The sequence below is a fragment of the Trichosurus vulpecula genome, chromosome 6, assembly GCF_011100635.1.
Source record: "Trichosurus vulpecula isolate mTriVul1 chromosome 6, mTriVul1.pri, whole genome shotgun sequence".
Lineage (NCBI taxonomy): Eukaryota > Metazoa > Chordata > Mammalia > Diprotodontia > Phalangeridae > Trichosurus > Trichosurus vulpecula.
In genome coordinates, this window is record NC_050578.1 from 159,287,219 (window position 1) to 159,310,503 (window position 23,285).

Here is a 23,285-nt window from a genome sequence, read left to right on the forward strand (position 1 = left end):
AATCATCACTACCTTCCCATTGGCTTTTTACTCTATGCCCACCGACTTACTTAGGACTACCCCCAATAATGATGATGATAGCTAGCACGTGTCTAATGTTTTATGAGCCGCAAATTTCTTTTTTTTTTTATTTTAAACAAGAAGTTTATTTAAACAACAAGATGTTTGACTTGAAGGGAAAACTATCTAGGATCAATTTCTTTATAGTAATTTATCCCTACTGAGAGGCAGAGATTGCCCTACATGTTAACAGCTACATACAAAAAAGTTATAAAATCGTCCTTGGTTTTACAATGATAAAAAAAAAACATTGAAATTATCCAATCAAACAAGGTATGCAAGGATTTTTTGTGGGATTTTTTTTTTTGTTAAACAGTGAGAGCAAAATAACTTACTGGAACATAAAGATAAAAGTTGAATGAGCATGCCACTAATGGAGAAAAGGGGTATTTTCACAGAACCAGTTTGTTTTTTCCCCTCCCCATCTCCATTTGATGTTGATCAAAACATACCATCGGCCATTTAGTTAAAAAAAAAAATACGCATTATGCCTGTGCACATACACCAGTTACTTTATGTACAATAAAGGAACGAGGGAAGGGAATCAAAGACAAGAGAAAACTATACTGCGGTAGTCAGGATGTGGATGAACCAAATCTTGGTTTCTAATTGTGAATGTATTGTTTTTCTTGGGAGCACAGTTCTGGAGAAGAGTTGTAGATTCTTTTTAGTAAGCACCTCCTGTCTGCTGCTGCTGGAATACATCAATTGTATCTTCATCCTCCATTTCCAACTGTGCAGGTGTGTCTGTTTCATTGATTGGTTGCCCATCAAATCGGAATCTGATCTGCCTCACTGACAAACCCTGTCGTTCACAATAGGCTTTCATTAGTTTACTAAGTGGTGTGTGCCTCTTAATCTTAAATTTCACCACTGAACCATCTTGCCCTGCCACCTTCAAATTAATGTGGTGGTGGTTTTCAGTCTTGACTCCTTCCTTCGGCTTTTCGTTGGCCATGGCGAATCCCGAGGTCTCCTCAGCCGCCGCTTCACAAAAGAGGCACCAGGATGGTCCGCTCCAAGGGAATGGGGAGAGAAGCAGCAGCGGCTGAAGCAGGAGCAGGAGGAGGAGGAAGATGATAGTGATGATGGTGAGGAAGAGGAGGAGAAGAAAAAGGACGACGAGGAGGACGACGACAAGGAAGAAGAGCTGCAAATTTCTTTACATGTTATCTCATTTGATCTTCAGAACGCTGGAAACAGGCACTATTATTATCATCCTCATTTTACAATTGAGGAAAGCAAGACTGACAGTGGTTAAGCAACCTGCCCAGGGTCATATATTAGCATCAAGTGCAAGATTCAAACATAGGTCTTCCTGCTTCTAACTCTAGCACTTTAAGCCCTCTGCCACCTAACTCTTTAGGTTAAAAAAAAAAATCTTCATGACCTTGACAAAAGAATGAGGTGTCTTATATGACCTGAGATAGAAGACAACATGAAACAGTAGAAAAAGCAGTGGTTCTGTAGTCAAAGGGACCTACATTCAAATCTTGTCTTAGGCTAATCACTCAACCTCTTCTAAGTCTTAGTTCTGTCATCCTTAAGATGAAGGCCATGAGCCAGCTCACCTCTGAGAACTTCTCTAGCCTTACATCTATGATCTTATGATTAAAAAGTAATATGTAACAGACTAGGAAAACAACAGAAAACTATAACAATGTAAAAGTAAAGGATAATTGAAACTACTAAATGCTATAAAATTCTAATAAAGTTTGGTCCCCCAAAAAATATCTGTGAGAAGGTACTCCACCCTGCTTCTTTACAGAGACACATGCTACATAAAATGTTGAAGCTAGGTGCCTCCACTTCATATACTCATTTCTTCAACCTTTTACAATATCTAGCTTCCCAACTCACCATGTGTATTGTTGACCATTCTCTCCTTATATTTTCTCCTCTCTGGACTTTTATGACACTTCTATCTTTCTGGTTCTCCTCCTATTTGTCTAATTATGCCTCTGCTTCCTTTTGCTTATAGATTATTGAGCTCATGCCCCTTAACTGTGGGTACTCCTCGAGGCTCTGTCCTGAGCCTCCTATCTCTTTAAGAGCCACATTCTACATAAAACTTTTCCCAAATTCCTTAATGCTAGTGCCCCCCCTTCCAAATTACCCTGTATTTAACTGATTTGTTATTATTTGTACATTCTCTTGATATTTATTCCACTGTTTTGTTGAGCTGACTTTTTTTCTCCTTATTCTGTTATACAGAGTTGTTCTATAGGAAGGAGAAATACATTAGGAAATATAAGTGATGTAATCTCTTCCACTGGAGAGCTCTGTCCAAGAATGCAAATCATAACTCATACATGCCTGTCTTTCAGTCACAATCTCCCCCAAAGTTCACCACCACACTGCTAACTCAAGCCTTGATTGGACACCACCTCCTTCAGCCTCCTCTTCTCTCCGAATGCAGGGCTGGAGGATATAACAGCAGTCACCCTAGCATACCCAGGATGGCCTGCTAGTACAGGTTCTTTGATTTGCTTTTTAAGGAAAAAGAGCTTTTAAAGGGGTCAACAATCTTACTTTAACTAAACATGCATCATTCACTTACTTAGTTCAGGGGAGAGGTCAGCACCCTGAACATAAAGGAAAATATAGGCAGAGAAATTACAAGCAGAAAAATTAGTACGGATCAACAGACGAGCTTCCAACTATCTGAACAAAGTAACACATAGTCACCACAAAGGGAGCACCACAACCTGGGTTTTCAAAGGGCAGGGGGAGGGGCAGGCCAGCTTCTTAACAGCTACCCAGAGTGTCATCTGGCCAAATCCCACAAACATTCTACTCATGAGTGAGCCCCAAAGCAAAATGCTAACCTCAGAATATACATATCACTTCTCAGGGCCAGAGGGCATCACAACTCAGTGCCTAATCACCAAAAGGTGTGAAAGCCTTCCTGCAAGCAAGCCTCCCCATAAGCAAGCTTCCCCTTTAAGCAAATTCCTCCCCCAGTGGGCTCCACATGACTCAGGATGTATCACAGCTGCGAAGTGGAGTCCAAAGCAGCAAAACATCTGTGACTGAACACATGTGGTCACATTAGCCTACTAATAGACAGGAAAGATCTTCCTATTCCATTAACATTACAGAGGGTAGAATACCAAACTCTTCCCAGAGCCTTCCTTTATAGAGGGCAGAAACTGGACTTTCAGCTCCTCACTCTCTTCTGCACCTCCCCAAGCAGTGTACATCTACTTTCCCCACCCCTTTCCTGCTTCCTTTTGTGTGTTATCTCCATCTATTAGATTGTAAGTTCCTTGAGGGCAGACTGTCTTTTTATAAATTGTCTCCCTGGGGCTTTCCACAGCGTACATAGTAGCTGTTTAATAAATGTTTATTGGATTGGATTAAATTGGGAGCTAGGGGTCAGTACCAGTGTTTTGTTATTTCCCAAAAGCAGTCATCCTTTTCAACAACAGACCCAGAGATCAATGCATCAATACTGTCTGTTTCAGATGTACATACAGTTGGACAAGCTCCATAAGGTTCTGATTTAGATGCACACTGAAATCTCAGTAACTCTTTATTCATTTGGTCTTTCCTATGTGGATGGACAGGTCAAATTCTTTTGAGTGCTTACAGAGCTCTTCCTGGAGGCTCTACAATGTCAGCGGCTAGATTCAAGTAATACAGTGTAATCCACAGACAGAACAATGCACAGAAATACGCTCTCCCCCTGGACTCTGTGTTGAATCAGCGTACAATTCCTTGCCTGATATTTATTATCAGAGGATTACAAACCCTTGTTATTTCTGTTTCTGCATGTTCCAAAAAATCTTCAATGGAAGATTATCTTTTTACAAAAGGCCTATAAGGCCTTTCATCTTACTGAGTCAAATGGTTTTTCCATAACAAAAAAAAAAAACAATTAAGCACAATGGGATCTTATTTTTTTATAGCTTTCTGTCAACTGTGAGATGGTAAAGATGTGGCCCATTGCTGAATACAGTTCACTAAGCCTATTCATATATTAATATTCTTTATGTACAATGCCATCCATTTGTTTAAAGATTTTATATAAACACAAGTTGGCACAGTAGTTGCTGACATCCCATCAACCAACTTTTTTTGATATTAATGAGGTCCAAGATTTTTCAACCCTTTTCATATTCTCTTGATGTTTTAAAATCAGTTCCTCAATGACCTCAGAATTCTATCTCCTCTATAACAGATCTCCTCTCTATATATATTTGATCCAAACTGGTAACTTTTGTTCTCTTTAGTGCCATTTCTACTTCTGTAAGTGCCTCAGGGAACATGATGTTAAAGAAATATGGTAGTTCCACAACATTTGGTGTGGAATAAAAAAAAAGTTTATTGTAATTGTTTTTGTACATTTTTTCAATGTTTTTTTCCTGTTTATAGTCTTCTTTCCTCTTTTGAATGATCTTGGGCATTGGTTATCTTGCTAACATTTCTTTAGCTTGGATTCACTCTATAATGCTTCACTCTACCTTTATAATACTGCTCATATTCATCCACCATTCTTCACAATATTTTATGTAATCTTTTATCCCAGAGTTGCTTTTGGCAGTCATCTCTCTCCATTTGGCAAGTAAATCAAATATTTGCTAAGGCACTTTCTGAGCTTTCAGTCTCCTTGTACCTATTACATTGGTTTAACCTCTTGATGAAATTATATTATAGTCAGCATTGATGTCACTTATGTTTTCCAATACCCATTTTGATTTTCAATAGTTTGTTTAAATAACTCAGGGTTAAATCTTAACTGTACACCATTTATTTTTCTCATTACTATTTCTTGTATATTATAAATTCTTAACTAAATTCTGTGGAGTCAGTGGTATGAATGTGCACAGACAGTTCATTTGAGGAAAACTTCTACATCCATAATATAGTTATCAAATTCATTCTTTGTGATTTTTTTAGTATTCACTATGTCCAGAATCTACCACCTTTTTAAAAAAAAAAAACAAAAAACCAAAGGGTTCGTGATAGTTATAAGGCTTTGTATAATGAGCAAGTCACTGGGTTGTCTCATTTCTTTCTTGACCCATTTACTTCTCATCTTCACCTATTCCAAACTTTCCACCAGAAGTCACAAAGAATCAGAGCATACTGTATTTCCTCATGTATAAGACGGACCCTTTTTCGAAAAATTTGGGGTCTAAAAACTGGGTGCGTCTTATACAGTGTTTATAGAGGTTTTTTATTTGCATTTCCCACTTTTTCATGCTTGTCTTTGCACTCATTGTTTTGCATTTGTTACCGGTATACTAGGTTACGTTTTGCCACATTCTACCCAGAAATGGATCAGAAAAGATTTTCATACAGTGCTGAATTCAAATTAAAAGTGATCCAGTTTGCAAAAGTGAATGGAAATCATGCTGCTGAATGTAAGTTTGGCCCTCCTCCAACTGAGAACACAATCCGAGACTGGCTACGGGAAGAAGAAACCCTACTGAAAACGCCAAGGCAGAAGAAGGCTATGACAGGCAAGTCAGCAAAATGGCCTGATTTAGAGAGGGAATTGAAGATACAGATTGAAGAGCAAAGGGCAATTAGAATTCTCGTGTCCACAAAGATAGTTCAGCATGAGGCAAGAAGAACTGCTGATGAAAAAAGAAGCTACTGATTTCAACAGATGATACAACTGGTGCTTCAGGTTCATGAAACGGAATGGACTAAGCACGTGTACACACACCAGACTTGCCCAAAAGATGCCTGAAAGCTATGAGCAGATGAATAAAACTTGAGTTCAATAACTTTATGTAATACTTTCTTTTTCCAAATTTCGGGCCCCAAAATTAAGGTGCATCTTATACATGGGAGTGTCTTTTGCATGGGGAAATATGGTATGTTGATTTGATACAGAAGGTCTTATCAAGTTCTGATAGACTCTCTCTACAACTATTGATATTTAGCAACTAATATTTGTGTATAAACTACAATTATTTTCATGGTGTTCTTTGTGTAAATGCTTCTCAAAAGGACTGCAATATCTGAAAACCAATAATATTGCTTGTATCTTTGGAACAGAGGGGAAAAACCACTCTGCCAACACCTTTCTTAGCCTCTCCAAGATGTAGGTTTTTCTTCTATTCATAGCTGCAACTTCCATCTTTCTTCAGGTTTTATTCATTGATATGATTTCAGCTCTTCCAGCAATATAGCCATTTTTTTGGTCACTGGACAAGGACCTAACATTTAGAGCACCAAGCGTCAAATAAAAGTTTGTTGGAAATCTAAAAATAGATTCTTAGCATTCCCTGTCTTCTTTCCCATCACCTTACCACCACCACTGCAGAAGCAGAAGGAGATCCCACAGGACTGCAAGCCATTTTTGTTTTTTTCTTTGTTTCATGGGTTGCTTTTCATTACCAGGTGGCCAGACTATTAAGAGAATCTACCAGAGATTGCACTCTGCTGGCACAGCCTTCTAGAACTAGAATTGCCTCTATTCCTGAATGAAGTACCAGAATAGACTTTCACTAAAGATATCAATGATTTTTTTTTTAATCTGAGAAAGGTCTGATATGCCAGATATATGTATATGGAGTTTAACATGACACACTGTGAAATGGTCTAATCATTTTGGAAAACAACCTTTAATTATATTTAGAAAGTGACAAGAGTGAAAACAAGATTTTAAAACGGATCAATGCAGTGACTGTTCACAACTACTAAAGACAGATAAAGCATATAGATGGACCTATATAAATACAGTGTAAGACCTATTTTCAGATATGAAAAATATGTGAATTTGTTGTGCTTCACTATACTTCTTATAATGAGAGGTGCTTTTAGAGAGATGGGGGTAGTGATAATGATGCCCAAAAAGTGTCAATGCAGAGTCTATGACCAAATAAACCAAATTTTACAATAAGGTACTGTAAACACCCCAAAAAGGAAAAAAAAATTCCAACTTGAGCCAAAAAATTTTGTCCAGATTTTCCAAATCATGGGGTGCTGCACCCCTACCCCCTGCAATGTGGAAGAGATAACCATATTTACAAAGTAGTCAGAACAGGACAGAGACAAGTGAGGCAGTGTTGGCATGTTGTAACCTAAATGACTTATTGGCTAGAGATTTACAGTTTCATATAGAAGCATCTTTTTCTGTTCTTTACATTTGTTGATGTTTTTAAAAAAAAATTACCCCAAGAAGGTCAAAGACAGAAAGAAAAATTATGTGTGTGTTAATAGCAGTATTTTTGAGGTAGCAATGAACTAAGGACAACATGGGTACCCTTAACTGGGGTATGGCAAAGTAAATTGTCTTAAGTAATTTGTATAAATATAAAGAATTCAAAACAGCTATACGGATTATTTATATGAACTGATGCAGAGAGAAGTAGACAGATGCAAAAAAAAAAAAACCAACACAAACAATATCTAGAGCATAAACAAAAAGAATAAAATAAAATGGATAGCCGCATAATTGTTATAACCAAGACTGGCCTCGGAGAAAAGATAAGAAAATAAGACTTCTTTCTCCTTTCATTGAAAAGGTAAAGGACTGCATATGTTGTCAGACAGTTGGTTTTGCTGAACTTTTAAAAAATTACTTATTTTTGTTACAAGAGAACTCTTGCACTGAGCAGGGGAGGGGTAGATGGTATACATTTGGAAGTGATAGGATCTAAAAGCAAAAAGCATCAAACAAATTTTCTTAAGAAAATTAACAATTTTCATTACATAAAATTAAAAATGTTTAACAAAACAAAAATCAATGTGGCTAAAATAGAAACTATCAAATAGGAAGAAAATACCTATTGCCAATAAAAGCATGATATCCAAGACATTCAAGAAAATTAAGCAAATATGTACCATTTCCCAATCATTGTTCCAACAGTGTGACCAGTTTTCAAAAAAAAAAAAATGCAAAGAATGATTATTTGAAAAATCATTCCAAATCACTAATAAAAGAAATGTAAATCAACAACTCTGAGGTTTCCCCCCCATACCCAAAGTGGCAAGATGGAAAATAGGAACCGTGGAAGTGGCTATGGGAAGATAAAAATATTGTTGCAGCACTGAAACTGTTGACAGAACTATGAATTGGTTCAACCACTCTACAAAAACCAGAAATTATGATAGAAAAGTAACCAAACTACATACTCTTATGGAACAATCCCCAATACTTGGCAAACAGGTCAAAGAGAGAAAGTTTCCATGTGTTCCAAAAATACTCATAGCTGTAATTTTTGTGGAGGGAGGGAAGAGAGGAAAAAGAGAGAGAGAAGAAGGGAGAGAGAAAGGAAGGGCTCTACTGAGGAATGGCTGAACAAACTGTATTCATATAACAGAAATGACAAAGGGAATTCAAAGAAGCACAGGAAGACAATAACTAAGGCAAATGTAATCAAGTATCACTGAGCTGTGAAAAGTAATGTGAGGGATATAGGGAAGAATAGGAAGATCCACGTGAATTGAAGCACTGGCTCCAACCCACCTTTGCCAACTTTCTGTCACTACAATCCCTATCACACACTTTTACATTCCAAACTTGACCATCAGATGTTTCCCAATCTTGCCTTCCACTCTTTTACCTTGGTGCACTCAAAACAATATTACCCACGTCTACCAACACACTCCTTCCACATCTTCACCTACTGAAATCCTCTTCAGAATTACATCAGGTGCCACTTCTTCCAGAAAGCTCAGCCTAAACTACCAATCACCTCCATCAAAGAATGCTCCAAATCACAAATAAGAGAAATGCAATATTTAAAACTTTAAGGACCTGCCTCATGTCCATTAGATTAACAAGATGACAAAAAACTGAAACTGTTAGATTTTGAGAGTTCTGAGAAGGCACACCAATACACACTTACTAAAGATATAAATTGGTTCAAACCTTCTGAAAATAATTTGGAATTACAGTTACTAAACTGTACATATTCTGTGATCCTATTATCAGGATATATCCTCCAAGGAGTTCAAAGACAGAGGGAAAGGTCAATATATACAAAAATATTAATAGCTGCTAGTATTTATATAGTGCCTACTATGTGCAAGACATTGTGCTAAGTGGTTTACAAATGTTATTTCACTTGACCCTTACAACAATCCTGTGAGGGAGGTACTATTATTATCCTCATTATACAGTTGAGGAAACTGAGGTAAACACATCTGACTTGCCCAAGGTCACATATCTAGCAAGTGTATGAACTCAGGTCTTCCCGACTACAGGTTCTGAGCTCTACACACCAAAGCACCTAACTGCCTGCACTTTTTGAATTTATCAAATAACTAGAAGGAAATGGATGTCCATCAACTGGGAAATGGCTAACCACAATGTGGTATATGAATGTACTGGAATATTTGTGCATTGTAGGTAAAACAAATATAAAGAAAAAAGATGCAAAGTGAGATAAACAAAACCAGAACGCTCAAAAGTTTCAAAACTGTGATCGATTAATTTGGTGAAAAATTATGACTTCACAGGTTTTACAGTGAAGTATGCTGGCAACTTTTCAACTGAAAGGTTAAATTACGAATATATATTTTCAGGCATGGCCACTTTGCTGATTTGTTGTGACTAATTTTACTTCTTTGTTACAAGACAAAATTCTACTGACGGTGAAAGGTAACAAAGGCAGTAATTGGAAAGGCCTAGCAATGTAAAAAAGAGCATAAACAACATATTTAAAAGTAACAATTTTAAAATAATAAATTATTTATAAATTAAACAAAAACCAAATTATACCGTTACCCCCCCACCCAAAAAGAGGCATAATTGGCTGAAGTTTTTAAATTTTTGGCATAAAGCAGCTTTTTAAGACGAAGCTACAAACTTAATTATTGGTAAAATACTAGTGATTTCAGTTCTTTCTCCAACTCAATCAAATTCCTTTCTTGTCTCCTTTGAGCCTAAGTCTCTCCTATAAAAAGTAATCTTACTAGATTCCAGCATTACCATTCATCAGTTATAAAAACCACTTTTGAATAGTATGATTCATTCAAAAGGCACTGCCATAGTAAAAACTAATAAAAAGTAACATGACATTTAAAACAAATATCCTGGAGTCAAACTAAGTATTGTCCCTTTAAAAGTAGTTACCTTATGAAGCTATTCCTTCCTTCACAGATGCTGCCAGTTAAATTCTTTTAAAATTTCTCTTCTATAAGCTCTTGTTTGAATCACAGAAGAAAAGTGGTCTCACCTGGATTTTTACCCAAAGTATTCTGCAAACAATAAGCATTCCATAAATGTTTGGTGAATCCAGCTTTAACAATTCATCTTACTCACCAGACTTGGCTCCAAATGACTTCTATTTATTTCTAAAAAATCTAACGCATCTTTAAAGGACAAAGGTTTGCCACAACCACAGATTGTCTCTAAAACAACATGTAGGATCTAGAGAAGGCCTTTCACCAAGTTTTCTCCCTCTTCTTAACTGCTATAGCACTTTGAACCTCTCAACATTTGTCACACAATACTATAAAGATTTGTATACAGCCTCCATGAATACAAGCTCTCTGAATAGAGACCAAAACTCCACGCTGAAATGGGGCTTTTAAGGATTACAAAATCCAGCTTACTACACAAAGTAGAATCATCATCATATTAGGTGGAAGGAATCTTTAATGCTATCTAAGAGCAACCCTTTTCTTTTACAGGCACAGAAAGTAAAGCACAGAAATGGAAAGTAAAGGTACTTGCACAAGATCATATAGGCAGTAAGTAGGAGAGATGGGACTCTAACTTGGGTAAGCTGACTCCAAATACCCTTTTTTCTAAAATACTGCTTAAACAACATTCCTTGTGACCAGACTTTAATACTTTACAAAGGAGCCCATTAGATTTTTTGACAACTAAGAAGCCCCACAGATAAATGTACTAAATTTAGGAAGCCCTTCTATAGCACCTCTATAGAAACCCTGCTTGAAAATTCTCCATACCACTACATTACAGAAAAGGCTGTTCCACAGCTCTAAGGGTTGTGCTCTTCTTTATACTAAGCCAAGATCTACTGCTTCCATCCACTGGTTTTGGTTCTTTCATCAAATTACACAGAAGTCTAACACTTCCTCAGCAAAGACAAGTATTTGAGGAGACAACTATCCTCTAAAAGTTATTCCCTCTAAAGTCTTCTCCTGCCAAGCTAAACATATCTAATTCTTCAGTCAATCAACACCTACTATGTGCCAGGCACTGTGCTAAGCACTGGAGATACAAAAAGAGGCAAAAGACCTCAAAGAGCTCACATCTAATGGGACAAGCGTTTATTAATAATGCAGCTGTGTGCCAGGCATTGTGCTTGGTCCTGGAGATACAAACCAAAAAAATCTAATATTTTCTACCCTCAAGAAATTTACATTCTTTTGAGAAAGGCATATACATATATATATATATAAAATAAATACAGGGGGAATGGGGTCAGAAAAAAGCTTGATTAAAAATGTGGTGCTTGAGCTGACTGAGCTTTGAAGGAAGCAAGGGATTCTGAGATGTAGAGGAGAGAGTACATTCCAGACACAGACGACAGCCCTTGCAAAGGAACAGAGGGAAGAGATAGAACCTTATGAGGAACAGTCAGAAAGTCAGTTTGGGACGACTAAAGATTAAATGAAGGGGAGGTATTACATCTCAGCCTGGTGCCACATCAGAGTTTTCGAAGCCAAGTAGTAATTTGTGACTGATTCTATAAACAGGGAGCGACTGGAGTCCAATGGAGCAGTGAAGTGAGATGGAAAACCATTTCAGTGACTATAGAGAATGGATTGGCAAGGAAGAAATAGACAGAAGAACCAATAAGGAGGCTATTATAATAATAATCCAAGCAAGACATGATTGATTCTCATCTAGGGTGGTGGTCATGTGAATAAAGAAAAGGAGAGAGGATGTTGCAAAAGTAGAACAGATCATGATACTAGGTAATTGACTGGACAGGTGTGGTAAGGGAAAGTGAGAAATAGAGCTTGTGAACCTGACTGACTGAAGAATAGTGATATCCTTCACAGTAATGGGGGGAGGGGAGGGAAGGAAGGGGTAGAAGGAGGAGATGGGGATGGAGGAAAAAAGGGGGGAGGGGGAGAGAGACAGAAACAGACAGACACAGAAAGATAAAGAGACACTAGATTTATAGATCTTGGAATCATCTATATCTGTGAGCCCAGTGTAGCTGATGAGATCACAAAAAGTATAAGGAGAATAGGGCCCAGAGCAAAGCCTTAGGGTACCATCAACAGAGATTAAGAAAGAACAGTCCCACAAATAGTAGAAACCAAAGAAAGGCTGTCATGAAAACTCAGTGGATAATATATTCCGGAAGAAAGTGGTCAATGGTGTCAAATGCTGCAGGGAAGGAAGGAAAGAAAAGGAATATTTATGAAGTACCTGCTATGTGCAATACACTGTACTAAGCATCTTTACAAATATTATCTCATTTGACAGACGCTATTTGGATCCCTATTTTACAGGAGACAGACAGTCAGAGGTTAAGAGTCTAAGAATGGATTTAAACTAGACTCTAGGTCTAGTGCTCTATCCACAGTGCCACCTGGCTACCTCAGGATGAAAAAAGGCCATCAGATTTGGTAATTAAGATAACTTGGTAACTGTAAAAAGGGCAGTTGCAATTGAGTGCTGCAACTGAAAGCCAGAATGGAAAAAGTTAAAGAGCGAATGAGAGAAGACAAGAACATGGCTAGTATAGAACACTTTTTTTAGGATTCTGGCTGTGAAAGGGAAGAGGGATAAGGATGACAGTTTGAAGGGACGGTAAGGCCAAGTGGTTGTTTTTTAAGAATAAGAGACCTGCATATGTTGCAAGAAACAGGGACTAATCAAGGAGACAGGGAAAGATCAAAGATTATGGAAAAAGACACTACGTGCACTTCCCCTAAAAAGTTCTCCCAGAAGCCAAAGAGCACAGAGAGGCCTCTAGTGCTCAGCCCTCTGGCTCTTAACCAGATCAGTCAAAGATTCTGTGTTTTCCAAATCAGACTACAGAGCTGCCAAACATACCCATATGCATGTGACACTAAAGTTTCTCACAATCAACCAGTAGAAACTATAGGAAAAACATGTAGGAAGCTACAGAACAGACTGGATGGAAAGTTTACGAAATCTGGTAGAAGATTTACAAATGAAAAACCAAACAATGTCTTTCAATAATCAAGAATCAAGAAAAAAAGATACAAAAAGTGAAAGACCAAGAGAAGATGCTATTGAAATGAATCATCCCTTGCTTCTTTACATATGGACTATGTTTAATTAGCTGTCACGTTAGGCATGCATATTATTCTGTGGAAGGTTTTTTTCTGTGAAAGTTTTAAAACGAGTCAGAAAAAAAATATTATGGGAAAAAAAGGAAATAATGGTGGGGGAAATCTACTTGAAGAGAGATCATGTAAAGAGGTTGGCTTAGAGGAAAAGGGTCAACTTTCTATCACATACTGGATAAAAGGAAGAAAGAGAATGGAGGATATCAATCCCCTGATTTTAAAAAATGATACCTCTTGCTCAATAACCATCACTTCCTGAATAAATCCCTCCTTCTTCCCTATCCATCAAGCCTTCCCTTTTAGCAAAGATTAAAAAAGGAAAGAAAAAAAAAGTTCATTAAGCAAAACCAACAAACATATCATATGCAATGATAGCACATGCAATAGTCCATCACCATTCCAACTTCCAAGTCAAGTTGCAGCATTCTTATTTCCTTTTACACTATTGTCATCAGTATATATAATTTAGCTGATAAAGTTTATTTTACTGTTTAAGGACATCTAAGTTTATCCATGTTTCTCTGGATTTTTCATATTCTATCTCATTCATGTTCCATAATTCCAAACCCCCAACTTTATAGATGGATAAGAGAATCAAGACACAAAAAGATCCCAACTTGAGGGAGGGATGGGTCAAAATTAACAAGGTGAAATCTAAGGACTAGCTAAGACCGAAATTAAAGTGCACCAAAGAAAGGAAAAGACAAAGCTCGACAACAAATTTTTTTTAAAAGACCTAAGTTAACTATAAGCTACTAAACCAGAAGTGTGACGTACATTCTAAAAAAAACCTTCATCTTAGACTCAAATATGTGAAGCATAACAAAGAGTACCCTGATCAAGAGAAGTAATAATAGCCCCAACGGTATTTTCTCAGACTGTACCTGCAATTTTTGTTGCAGCACACCATGCATTTTAAGGTCACTGAACAATCTGCATTTGTCCCGGGGACAGGATGGTTAAAAGGATTTAGAAACTATGTTGGGGGGGGTGGAGGAGGCTGAAAGAACTGAAGATGTTAATCCTAGAAATAAGACAACTCAGGGCAATTTAGGATAGCATTTACAAATATCTGAAATTCTGTCAAGTAGAAAAGGGTTTAAATTTGTTTTATGTTGCTCTACGGCACAGAACTAGAACCAATCCTAGATCTTTAAATTTAAGTTTAAAGCAAATTTTGTTCAATATGACACAATAAAGAAAAGTGCAGTGTGGCATAATGAATAAAGGACTAGACTCGAAATCTGGAAGACCTGGGTTCAAATCCTGCTTTACAGGGCACCTTAGTGGCACAGTGAGTAGAGCACTGGCCTTGGAGTCAGGAGGACCTGAGTTCAAATCTTGCCTGAGACACTGGACACACTAGCTGCATGACCTTAGACAAGTCACTTAACCCCAATTACCCTGCCTTCCCCCTGAAAAAACAAATTCTGCTTTACTCATATACTAAGTAATGATGGGTAAATTACTTAACTTCTTAGTACTCTAGGCATCTAACACCAGAAATTACAAATTGCCAATGTACTCTAGAGAAGGGAGTTTCCACACTGGGAGTTGCTTGAATGTTGCAGAAAGGATTCCTGCACTAAATGGACAGAAGGTTTGACCACCAGATTTCTAAGATCCCTTCTACTGAAGATTCCATGATTCCACAATGTATTATGAATCAGATTTCCCCAAATCCCACTTCTCAATACAAATAAAACATGATTTACAAAAGACTGTAAAGTGCAAGTTAAGGATTTACAGTTACCAGAAATGGCAAGGACTAAAGTATGTCCATGCTAATGTATGACTAAAGTATGTTAGAGGTGGGTGGTCACAGTCACTGGGAAGGCAGGTAACTCTGTGGTTATATATAACATGACAAGTGAGGCCCCTGAAATGAGGGCAAGAGATGGGGTAGAAAAGACTGTAAACTAGGTATTCAAGTGATAACAGAAAGTTGGGAGAATGACCTGGACATCAATCACTATACTGGAAAAAAGAAATTAATTATTTATACCTGTACAATTCTACTCTGAAACAATAACCCTAGTAGTAAACTGGGTACCACATGACCAATAGAACCTTTAGGCATGCTATCTACATAAATGCCATACTAAATAAGGCAAACACAGCCAAAGTCAGACACTCAGTCAACAAACATTTAAGTGCTTACCTTGTACCAGGCACTGGGCTAAGCTGGTGATAGGAAGAAAGGAAAAAACAAACCAAACCATGGTTTCTGACCTAAAAGAGCTCACATTCTAATGGGGAAGACAACATGCAAATAAAGCCTAAGGCCCTTACTCAGTCACTGCTTAATACCATAATACCAAGTAGTATCTTTTCATATGTACCTGAGAGAGTAAAGTCATCAAGCCACAGAGCCTTTCCACACTGAAGGAACCACAGATGTCAATGATTTCTGTGCCTGATTTCATTATACTTTATACTCCTCTTATGTGTTTATCATACTATAATTTGTATGAGCTTTTCTTCCCTATGAGACTGTAGACTAAATTCCTTAAGGGCAAGCAAGGACTGTGTCATTTTTCATCTTTGTATCATAAACACCTTGCATACAACAAGGGCTTAATTTTTTAAGCTGAAATCTCGAGTACTTGATAAGAATTTGTTGGTTATATGTGTACCATACACATATTTAAAAAGTGTTCTTTTAAAGTTCAATATACACTCAGTTTTGGATAGACAGACAGATATAGATAGATAGACAGACAGACAGACAGACAGATAGATAGATAGATATACCTGCTACTCCCTTAGACAGGCATGGTTTTTAAAATTACACCAAAAAAAGGTCTAGTATTGACAGTTTGTTGTCATTAGGAATGTCAATAGCAATAGCATTTGGTAACATCAGTGACAAATAAAGACTTGACAGTGCGTATGTATCTTTGACATTTAAGTCTTTCTCAACTAAGAGTTCTAGATAGCTCAGCCTTTATTCATGCCTGGCCTGAAAATACCTTTCCCACTCTTCTTCAGGAGCCCATATCCTGCTAAGTCCTGCCTTCTAAACAAAATCAGCTCTATCAAGCCCACAGTGATCTCTCCCTACGATGAAGGATTCTAGGTCAAGGTTTCTTAAACTTTCTTTGTGGGGGCGGAGCCAAGATGGCGGCTGGTAAGCACAGACTAGAGTGAGCTCCGTACCTGAGTCCCTCCAAAAACCTATAAAAATGGCTCTGAACCAATTCTAGAACGGCAGAACCCACAGAACAGCAGAGGGAAGCAGGGCTCCAGCCCAGGACAGCCTGGATGGTCTCTGGGTGAGCTCTATCCCACACGGAGCTGGGAGCTGGGAACGGAGTGGAGCAGAGCCCAGCCTGAGGGACTTGGACCATCCAGACCAGAAGCCGGGCGGAGGGGGTCCTAGCGCCCTGAATATGTGAGCTGCGGCAGTTACCAGACCCCTCGACCCACAAACACCAAAGACTGCGGAGAAGGTTAGTGGGAAAAGCTGCGGGGGTGGAAGGAGTTCGCGGTTCGGCTTCCAGCCCCGGGGGCAGCGGAGGTGGGGCAGCTACAGCTGCTGTTACTTCCAGCTCCAGGCCCACCTGGTGGGAGGAATTAAGTGGCGGATCAGAGCAGGAGTGCAACAGCCTGCTGAAGATCTAAGCCCAGTCTGGACTGGGGGTTCTTGGGGAAGGAGGAGTGTGGCTCTGACAGAGCTGGCACCTCCCCCCCAAACGTAGAACATAGAACTCGTTAGTCTACAAGCAGTCATACCCCACTGAAAAACTCAAGGGTCAAGTTAGTTGGTTGGGAATATGGCCAGGCAGTGAAAACACGCCCAGATTCAGTCTCAGACTTTGGATTCTTTCTTTGGTGACAAAGAAGACCAAAACATACAGCCTAAAGAAGACAACAAAGTCATAGAGCCTACAACCAAAGCCTCCAAGAAAAACATGAACTGGCCCCAGGCCATGGAAGAACTCAAAAAGGATTTGGAAAAGCAAGTTAGAGAAGTAGAGGAAAAATTGGGAAGAGAAATGAGAAGGATGCGAGAAAACCATGAAAAACAAGTCAATGACTTGCTAAAGGAGACCCAAAAAAATACTGAAAAATACACTGAAGAAAACAACACCTTAAAAAACAGACTAACTCAAATGGCAAAAGAGCTCCAAAAAGCCAATGAGGAGAAGAATGCCTTGAAAGGCAGAATTACCCAAATGGAAAAGGAGGTCCAAAAGACCACTGAAGAAAATACTACTTTAAAAATTAGATTGGAGCAAGTGAAAGCTAGTGACTTTATGAGAAATCAGGATATTATAAAACAGAACCAGAGGAATGAAAAAATGGAAGACAATGTGAAATATCTCCTTGGAAAAACCACTGACCTGGAAAATAGATCCAGGAGAGATAATTTAAAAATTATTGGACTACCTGAAAGCCATGATCAAAAAAAGAGCCTAGATACCATCTTTCAGGAAATTATCAAGGAGAACCGCCCTGATATTCAAGAGCCACAGGGCAAAATAGAAATTGAAAGAATCCACCGATCGCCTCCTCAAATAGATCCCAAAAAGAAATCTCCTAGGAATACTGTTGCCAAATTCCAGAGCTCCCAGATCAAGGAGAAAATACTGCAAGCAGCCAGAAAGAAACAATTTGAGTATTGTGGAAACCCAATCAGAATAACCCAAGATCTGGCAGCTTCTACATTAAGAGATCGAAGGGCTTGGAATGCGATATTCCGGAGGTCAATGGAGCTAGGATTAAAACCTAGAATCACCTACCCAGCAAAACTGAGTATCATGCTCCAAGGCAAAATATGGAGTTTCAATAAAATAGAGGACTTTCAAGCTTTCTCAGTGAAAAGAGCAGAACTGAATAGAAAATTTGACTTTCAAACACAAGAATCAAGAGAAGCATGAAAAGGTAATCAAGAAACGGAAATTGCAAGGGACTTACTAAAGTTGAACTGTTTTGTTTACATTCCTACATGGAAAGATGATGAGTATGATTCATGAGACCTCAGTATTAGGGTAGTTGAAGGGAATATGCATATATATATATATATATATATATAATGTTTATGTATATATATAAGTGAATGTGTATATATGTATACATCTATGTGTATATGTGTGTATGTGTATGTATGTGTGTATATATATATATGTGTTTATATATATATATGTAAAAGAGAGAGAGCAGACACAGGGTGAGTTGAAGATGAAGGGAAGATATCTAAAAGAAATAAAATGAAATTAAGGGATGAGAGAGTAACATACTGAGAGAGGGAGATAGGGAGAGATAGAATGAGGTGGATTATCTCGCATAAAGGTGGCAAGAGGAAGCAGTTCTGTGGGAGAAGGGGAGAGGGCTGGTGAGGGGGGAATGAGTGAACCTTGCTCTCATCAGATTTGGCCTGAGGGGGAATACCATACATACTCAGTTGGGTATCTTACCCCACAGGAAAGAAGAGGGAGGAAGATAAAAAAAAAATAAAAGGCGGGGGGATGATGGAGGGGAGGGCAGATGGGGGTGGAGGTAATCAAAACAAACACTTTGGAAAGGGGACAGGGTCAAGGGAGAAAATTCAATAAAGCGGGATGGGTTGGGAAGGAGCAAAATGTAGTTAGCCTTTCACAACATGAGTATTGTGGAAGGGTTATACATAATGATACATGTGTGGCCTAGGTTGAATCGCTCAACTTCTTAGGGAGGGTGGGTGGGAAGGGAAGAGGGGAGAGAATTTGGAACTCAAAGTTTTAAAATCAGATGTTCAAAAACAAAAAAAGTTTTTGTATGCAACTAAAAAATAAGATACACAGGCAATGGGGCATAGAAATTTATCTTGCCCTACAAGAAAGGAAGGGAAAAGGCGATGAGAGGGGAAGGGGGTGATAGAGGGGAGGGCTGACTGGGGAACAGGGCAACCAGAATATAAGCCATCTTGGAGTGGGGGGGAGGGTAGAAATGGGGAGAAAATTTGTAATTCAAAATGTTGTGAAAATCAATGCTGAAAACCAAATATGTTAAATAAATAAATTGCATTTAAAAAAAAAAACTTTCTTTGTGTCACAGACATCTCCTTTGGTAGTCTGGTGAAGTTTATCTCAGAGCCCTTCTCAGAATAATGCTGTTAAATGCATAAAACAAATACATCATCATCATAACTAACCAGCGTTTATATAGCACCATTATGTGCTAAGCACTTTACAAGTTACTATTCAATCTTCCCACCAACTTTGGGAAGTAGGTATCGCTATTATCCCTATTTAAAGTTGAAGAGGTCAAGTGACTTTCCCAAAGTCACAGGGCTAGTGTCCGAGGCTGGATTTGCTCTCAGGTCTTCCTGGCTCCAGGCCCGGCACTCTTTACACTGTGTTGGCGAGCTGCCTCCAACTAGGAGACCAAAAGTTTATGAAAACAAAGATGTAATTTTCTCCCCCATCCAGGTTCAGAGATGCCCTGAAATTTATCCATGTGCTTTGGGGTCCGTGAATCCAGGAGTCCCTGCCTATAGTGTTTATTATATGTGCCATGCATTTTTTTCAATTCAGTTCCAACAAACATTTTATATTGAGCATGGCATAATGAATAGTGCTGGCCTCAAAACCAGAAACACCTGAGTTCGAGTTCTGCCTCTGTCCTTGTGTCCAGTTGTAAGAGTCTGAACAAGTCACTTAAGAGTTTCAGAATTTTAAAGAGCTCTCTAGGACCACTAAGTTGCATAGCAGGTGACTGACTGCATTGGTAGAGGGAATTTTCTCGGCTGGAAGTTCCTAATACCAATGAAATTAAAAGTCTAGTTCCTAACTTGTGTGCATGGGTGCCAACACCAAAAAAAAAAAAAAAAAGGAGGGGAGTCCTGTTGAGGAAGTGTGTTAGTGTGCTGTATTCAGCAGAAAGGCAAGTCCTCCCTTTCTTCACCTGAGTTTTCCTCATCTACAAAATAAAAATAGTAGCAGTACTTATACTACTTACCTCACAGAGTTATTTAATTGTGAGCAAAGTGTTCTCTGCCACTTACTAACTGTACCAGAACTTGGGGCAAGACACAACACCTTTCTGGGGCAAGTTTCCCAATGTGAAAAATGGGGGGGGGGGCCTGGACTAGGTAACCTTTAATATTCCTTCCAACCTTAACTCCTATAATCCTAAACCTTAATCAACTATATACATTTAAACTATTGAGCCTTTCGGTATTATTTTACTACTGCTTGTTTCTTTTCCTCAAGAGGAATAAAAGCAGGGATCATATCTAGTATTTCTTTTACCCCACAAAGATGAAGGTAGCATGCTGTGGAGGACAGGGAACAGAGTTGGAAGTCAGGAAGACCTGGGTTCAAATTTTGCCTAAGACCCTCACTTAGCTCTGTTAACTGTAGAGAAATCATTTTGCTTCTCTTCTTCAGTTTGCTCATTGGTAAAATGAGGCGACTGGATTCTAAGATTCCTTCCAGCTCCAAATCTATGACCTAGCTCAGTAGTAAACAGATGCTCAAAACAGAACATTTTCCAACATACTCTGCCTAATTCTGTCAAAGAGTGCACTAATTTAGAAACCTCTATTTTACAAAAAGGAGAAATATTTCAATTTTAAAAAGAGCAAGTTCTGAAGTGATGAATTCATGAATAAAAGTTCCCCTATCTCCCAGAAGAGATCCTTTCACGCGTTTACAAGGGATGGAAGTGATTTTAAGGGGTGGGTCACCATTTTCCTCGAGAGATACAGAATAGGGACTTTGAACAAGCCTCTCCTACATCGCCTAGAATAATATGAAAGTGACCGGTAAATGTAGTAACTCTCTTCACAACCCTGAGCAATGCTAAAAACCCAATTCTTCAATAAACACTGAAGAGCAAACAAATGAGTAGCAGGAAGATACATTCTTCTTCGCAGGAGGGAAGACCGTCTTTTTCCAGCTCTCGGCTCTCCGCACAAAGCAGCCCCATCCTCTGACCCATCACACAAAGCCAAGCTGAGCTCGGAGCCCCTCGAGCGGGGTCCTGTTTCACACCATCTTCCCCCCTTTCTCGCCACGCACACCAGTCATTCTAAAGCCTCACGTCCGACAGAACTGTGCCCCCCTTTCCACGCGGACTTGGACACTCGACCCTTTCAGCAAAAGGAGAGAGGGACCAGTTTTTAGCCAAGTTCAGGGACTTCCCATAGAGCACGCCCCTCCCCAAGTTCCTTCGCCGACACCCAAACTCCCAGGCCACCTCCTCCAGTCACACAAAGCGGGGACCCTTCCTACTCTGGCAGCACTGCTAGGGGCAGGCAGGACCCGGTCCAGGTCTACACCCGCGCCGCCTCCCAGCATCACACGTGTGCCTTTCTTCTCCTAATCTCTTCGCCCAAGGGATCCTTCTCCCCAGCCCACCCTCCAAAAAGAGAGAAGGGAGAGCGCAAAGGAGCGACGCCCCCCGCTCCGACAAACACACTTCTCCCGATACAAAGCCCGGCCCGGGCACCCCGGGCAGTCGGTTGCACACTGCCCCCTCCCCTCCTCTTCCCTCCCCACGAGAGCCCCGGCCGCTCCCCGGCCCCGGCTCACCAGCTCTCCTCCTCCTCCCAGCCCAGGAGGCGCTCCAGCTCGTCAGGCCGCAGCGGCTCCACCTCGTCCAGCACGCTGCCCTCGCCGGCCGCCAGCAGGGACGCGGCCCCGTCCCGCAGCTCCTCACTGCTCGTCCGCCTCAGGCCCGGCCCGGCCCCGGCCGCCTTGGAGGTCAGGCCCAGAGGGAAGCCCCGGGGAGACACGGTCCCTGAGGAGGCGGCGGAGCCGCGGCTGGGGCTGCCCTGCGCCGCGGCTGCCTGCGCCGCCCCGGAGCGGCTCCTCAGCTGCTCGTTCTGCTTCTCTAGCTTCTTCACCAGCTCCTGCAGCTTCCGCACCTCCTGGTCCGCGTTCACGTTGGAGTTAACGTCCTCCATCCCGACCCCGCGGCCCCAGCCGCCGCCGCCCTCCTCAGACACCAGCCGCCGAGAGGAGGAGGGAGCAGGAGGCCCGCCGCGTCACCGCCCCGGCCCCGCCGCCGCTCTTCCGCGCTCTACCCGAGGCGCCGGCACATAGCAGGGGCGGGCACCGCCGCCAGGGTCGCCCCAGCTCGGGTTCCGAAGCGCCGCTGGCCCCGACCGAGCCGCCTCATCTGCGCCGGCTCAAGACTCGGGGGAGGTGGCGCCAACATCCGGCCCCCGCCGCCATCTTCCATCCGTTCCTCCGCCCCCTCAGCCCCGTCGGTGACTTCAGCACGCACTAGGACGTGGCCGCCGGCCGCCCTCAGCAGTTGCCCAAATACAGCTCAGCTAAGGGCCGAGGGCGGGGCTGCCAGACCCGTCGACCCGGATGGGGCAACGCACGCACGCACGCACCGAGTTCCCTCCCACTCGCCCAGATGGGGGGAGGGGCCGGCATGGGAGGGGCGGGGCCTGGAGCCCAAGGGAGGCGGAGCAACTCTCCCGGAGGTGGGGGGTGGGGTCCTGGCCAAGTAGCTGTCAGGCGGATCTGGTAGGCGCCCGGTTGAGCCGAGTCACCTCTCCGATGTGCCCCACCAGGTGGGAAATCGCTAGGAGAGCCGCCCAACTTGATCTCCCAGATCTCTGGGGCGGAGCCTAGGCTAGGGGACACCGCCCAGTGTCCCTGAGTCGGCGTGGTGGCGTGGAAAAGGTCCCCCCAACTCCAAAGGGTGATCTCAGTTTCCCTTCTATGAAAATGAGCGGGATTTGGTTTTAGGGGAAGCCTGGGAACAGCTGTATGAACTGATGCAGAAGTGAAAGGGAGTAGAACCAGAACAATCATGCAACAGCTACATAGTAAAGACAAATAACTTTGAAAGACTCAGAAACTCTCATCAGTGCAATGTGCAACCAAGATTCCAGAGGGGTGTTGGGGAAGCATGCTCCCCACCTCCTGATAGGGAGGTGACGGACTTAGGGTGCAGAAAACCGTACACACACACACACACACACTTTATATCGGGCTGGCGTTGGAATTTGTTTTGCCTGACTATGCACATTTGTGAAATGGGTCTTCTTTTTCCTTTTCCTTGGCTCAGGG

The 23,285-nt window shown here is 40.9% G+C and overlaps 2 protein-coding genes across 3 annotated transcripts in view; both read right to left on the bottom strand.

The window, feature by feature from the left end:
• The window catches only part of SLAIN2 (SLAIN motif family member 2), a 75,278-nt gene extending 52,657 nt beyond the window's left edge, over positions 1 to 22,621 (bottom strand). Inside the window, exon 1 of one of the 2 annotated variants that reach the window (XM_036763091.1) lies at positions 21,789 to 22,621. In XM_036763091.1, coding sequence (XP_036618986.1) covers positions 21,789 to 22,162 — 374 coding nt within the window. In that variant the 5' untranslated portion in view covers positions 22,163 to 22,621. The remainder of the gene's footprint in view (positions 1 to 21,788) is intronic. The other variant, XM_036763090.1, reaches the window with a different exon arrangement.
• LOC118853240 (small ubiquitin-related modifier 2-like) lies at positions 638 to 21,554 on the bottom strand. Its single transcript, XM_036763246.1, has 2 exons — positions 21,489 to 21,554; positions 638 to 1,210 (listed from the first exon to the last, which is right to left on the bottom strand). Exons 1-2 carry the CDS (start codon positions 21,552 to 21,554, stop codon positions 728 to 730), a joined length of 549 nt encoding a protein of 182 aa, XP_036619141.1. The 3' UTR covers positions 638 to 727.
• Positions 22,622 to 23,285: the final 664 nt, after the last annotated feature.

What these genes read in the sequence shown, in the direction of transcription:
- LOC118853240 (XM_036763246.1), bottom strand. Translation starts at nt 21,554, where the DNA reads ATGCTGGGAGGCGGCGCGGGTGTAGACCTGGACCGGGTCCTGCCTGCC. An exon ending in CCCCTAGCAGTGCTGCCAGA is followed by an intron (nt 1,211 to 21,488) that starts GTAGGAAGGGTC and finishes AGAAATTTGCAG; the next exon opens with CTCTTCTTCCTTGTCGTCGT.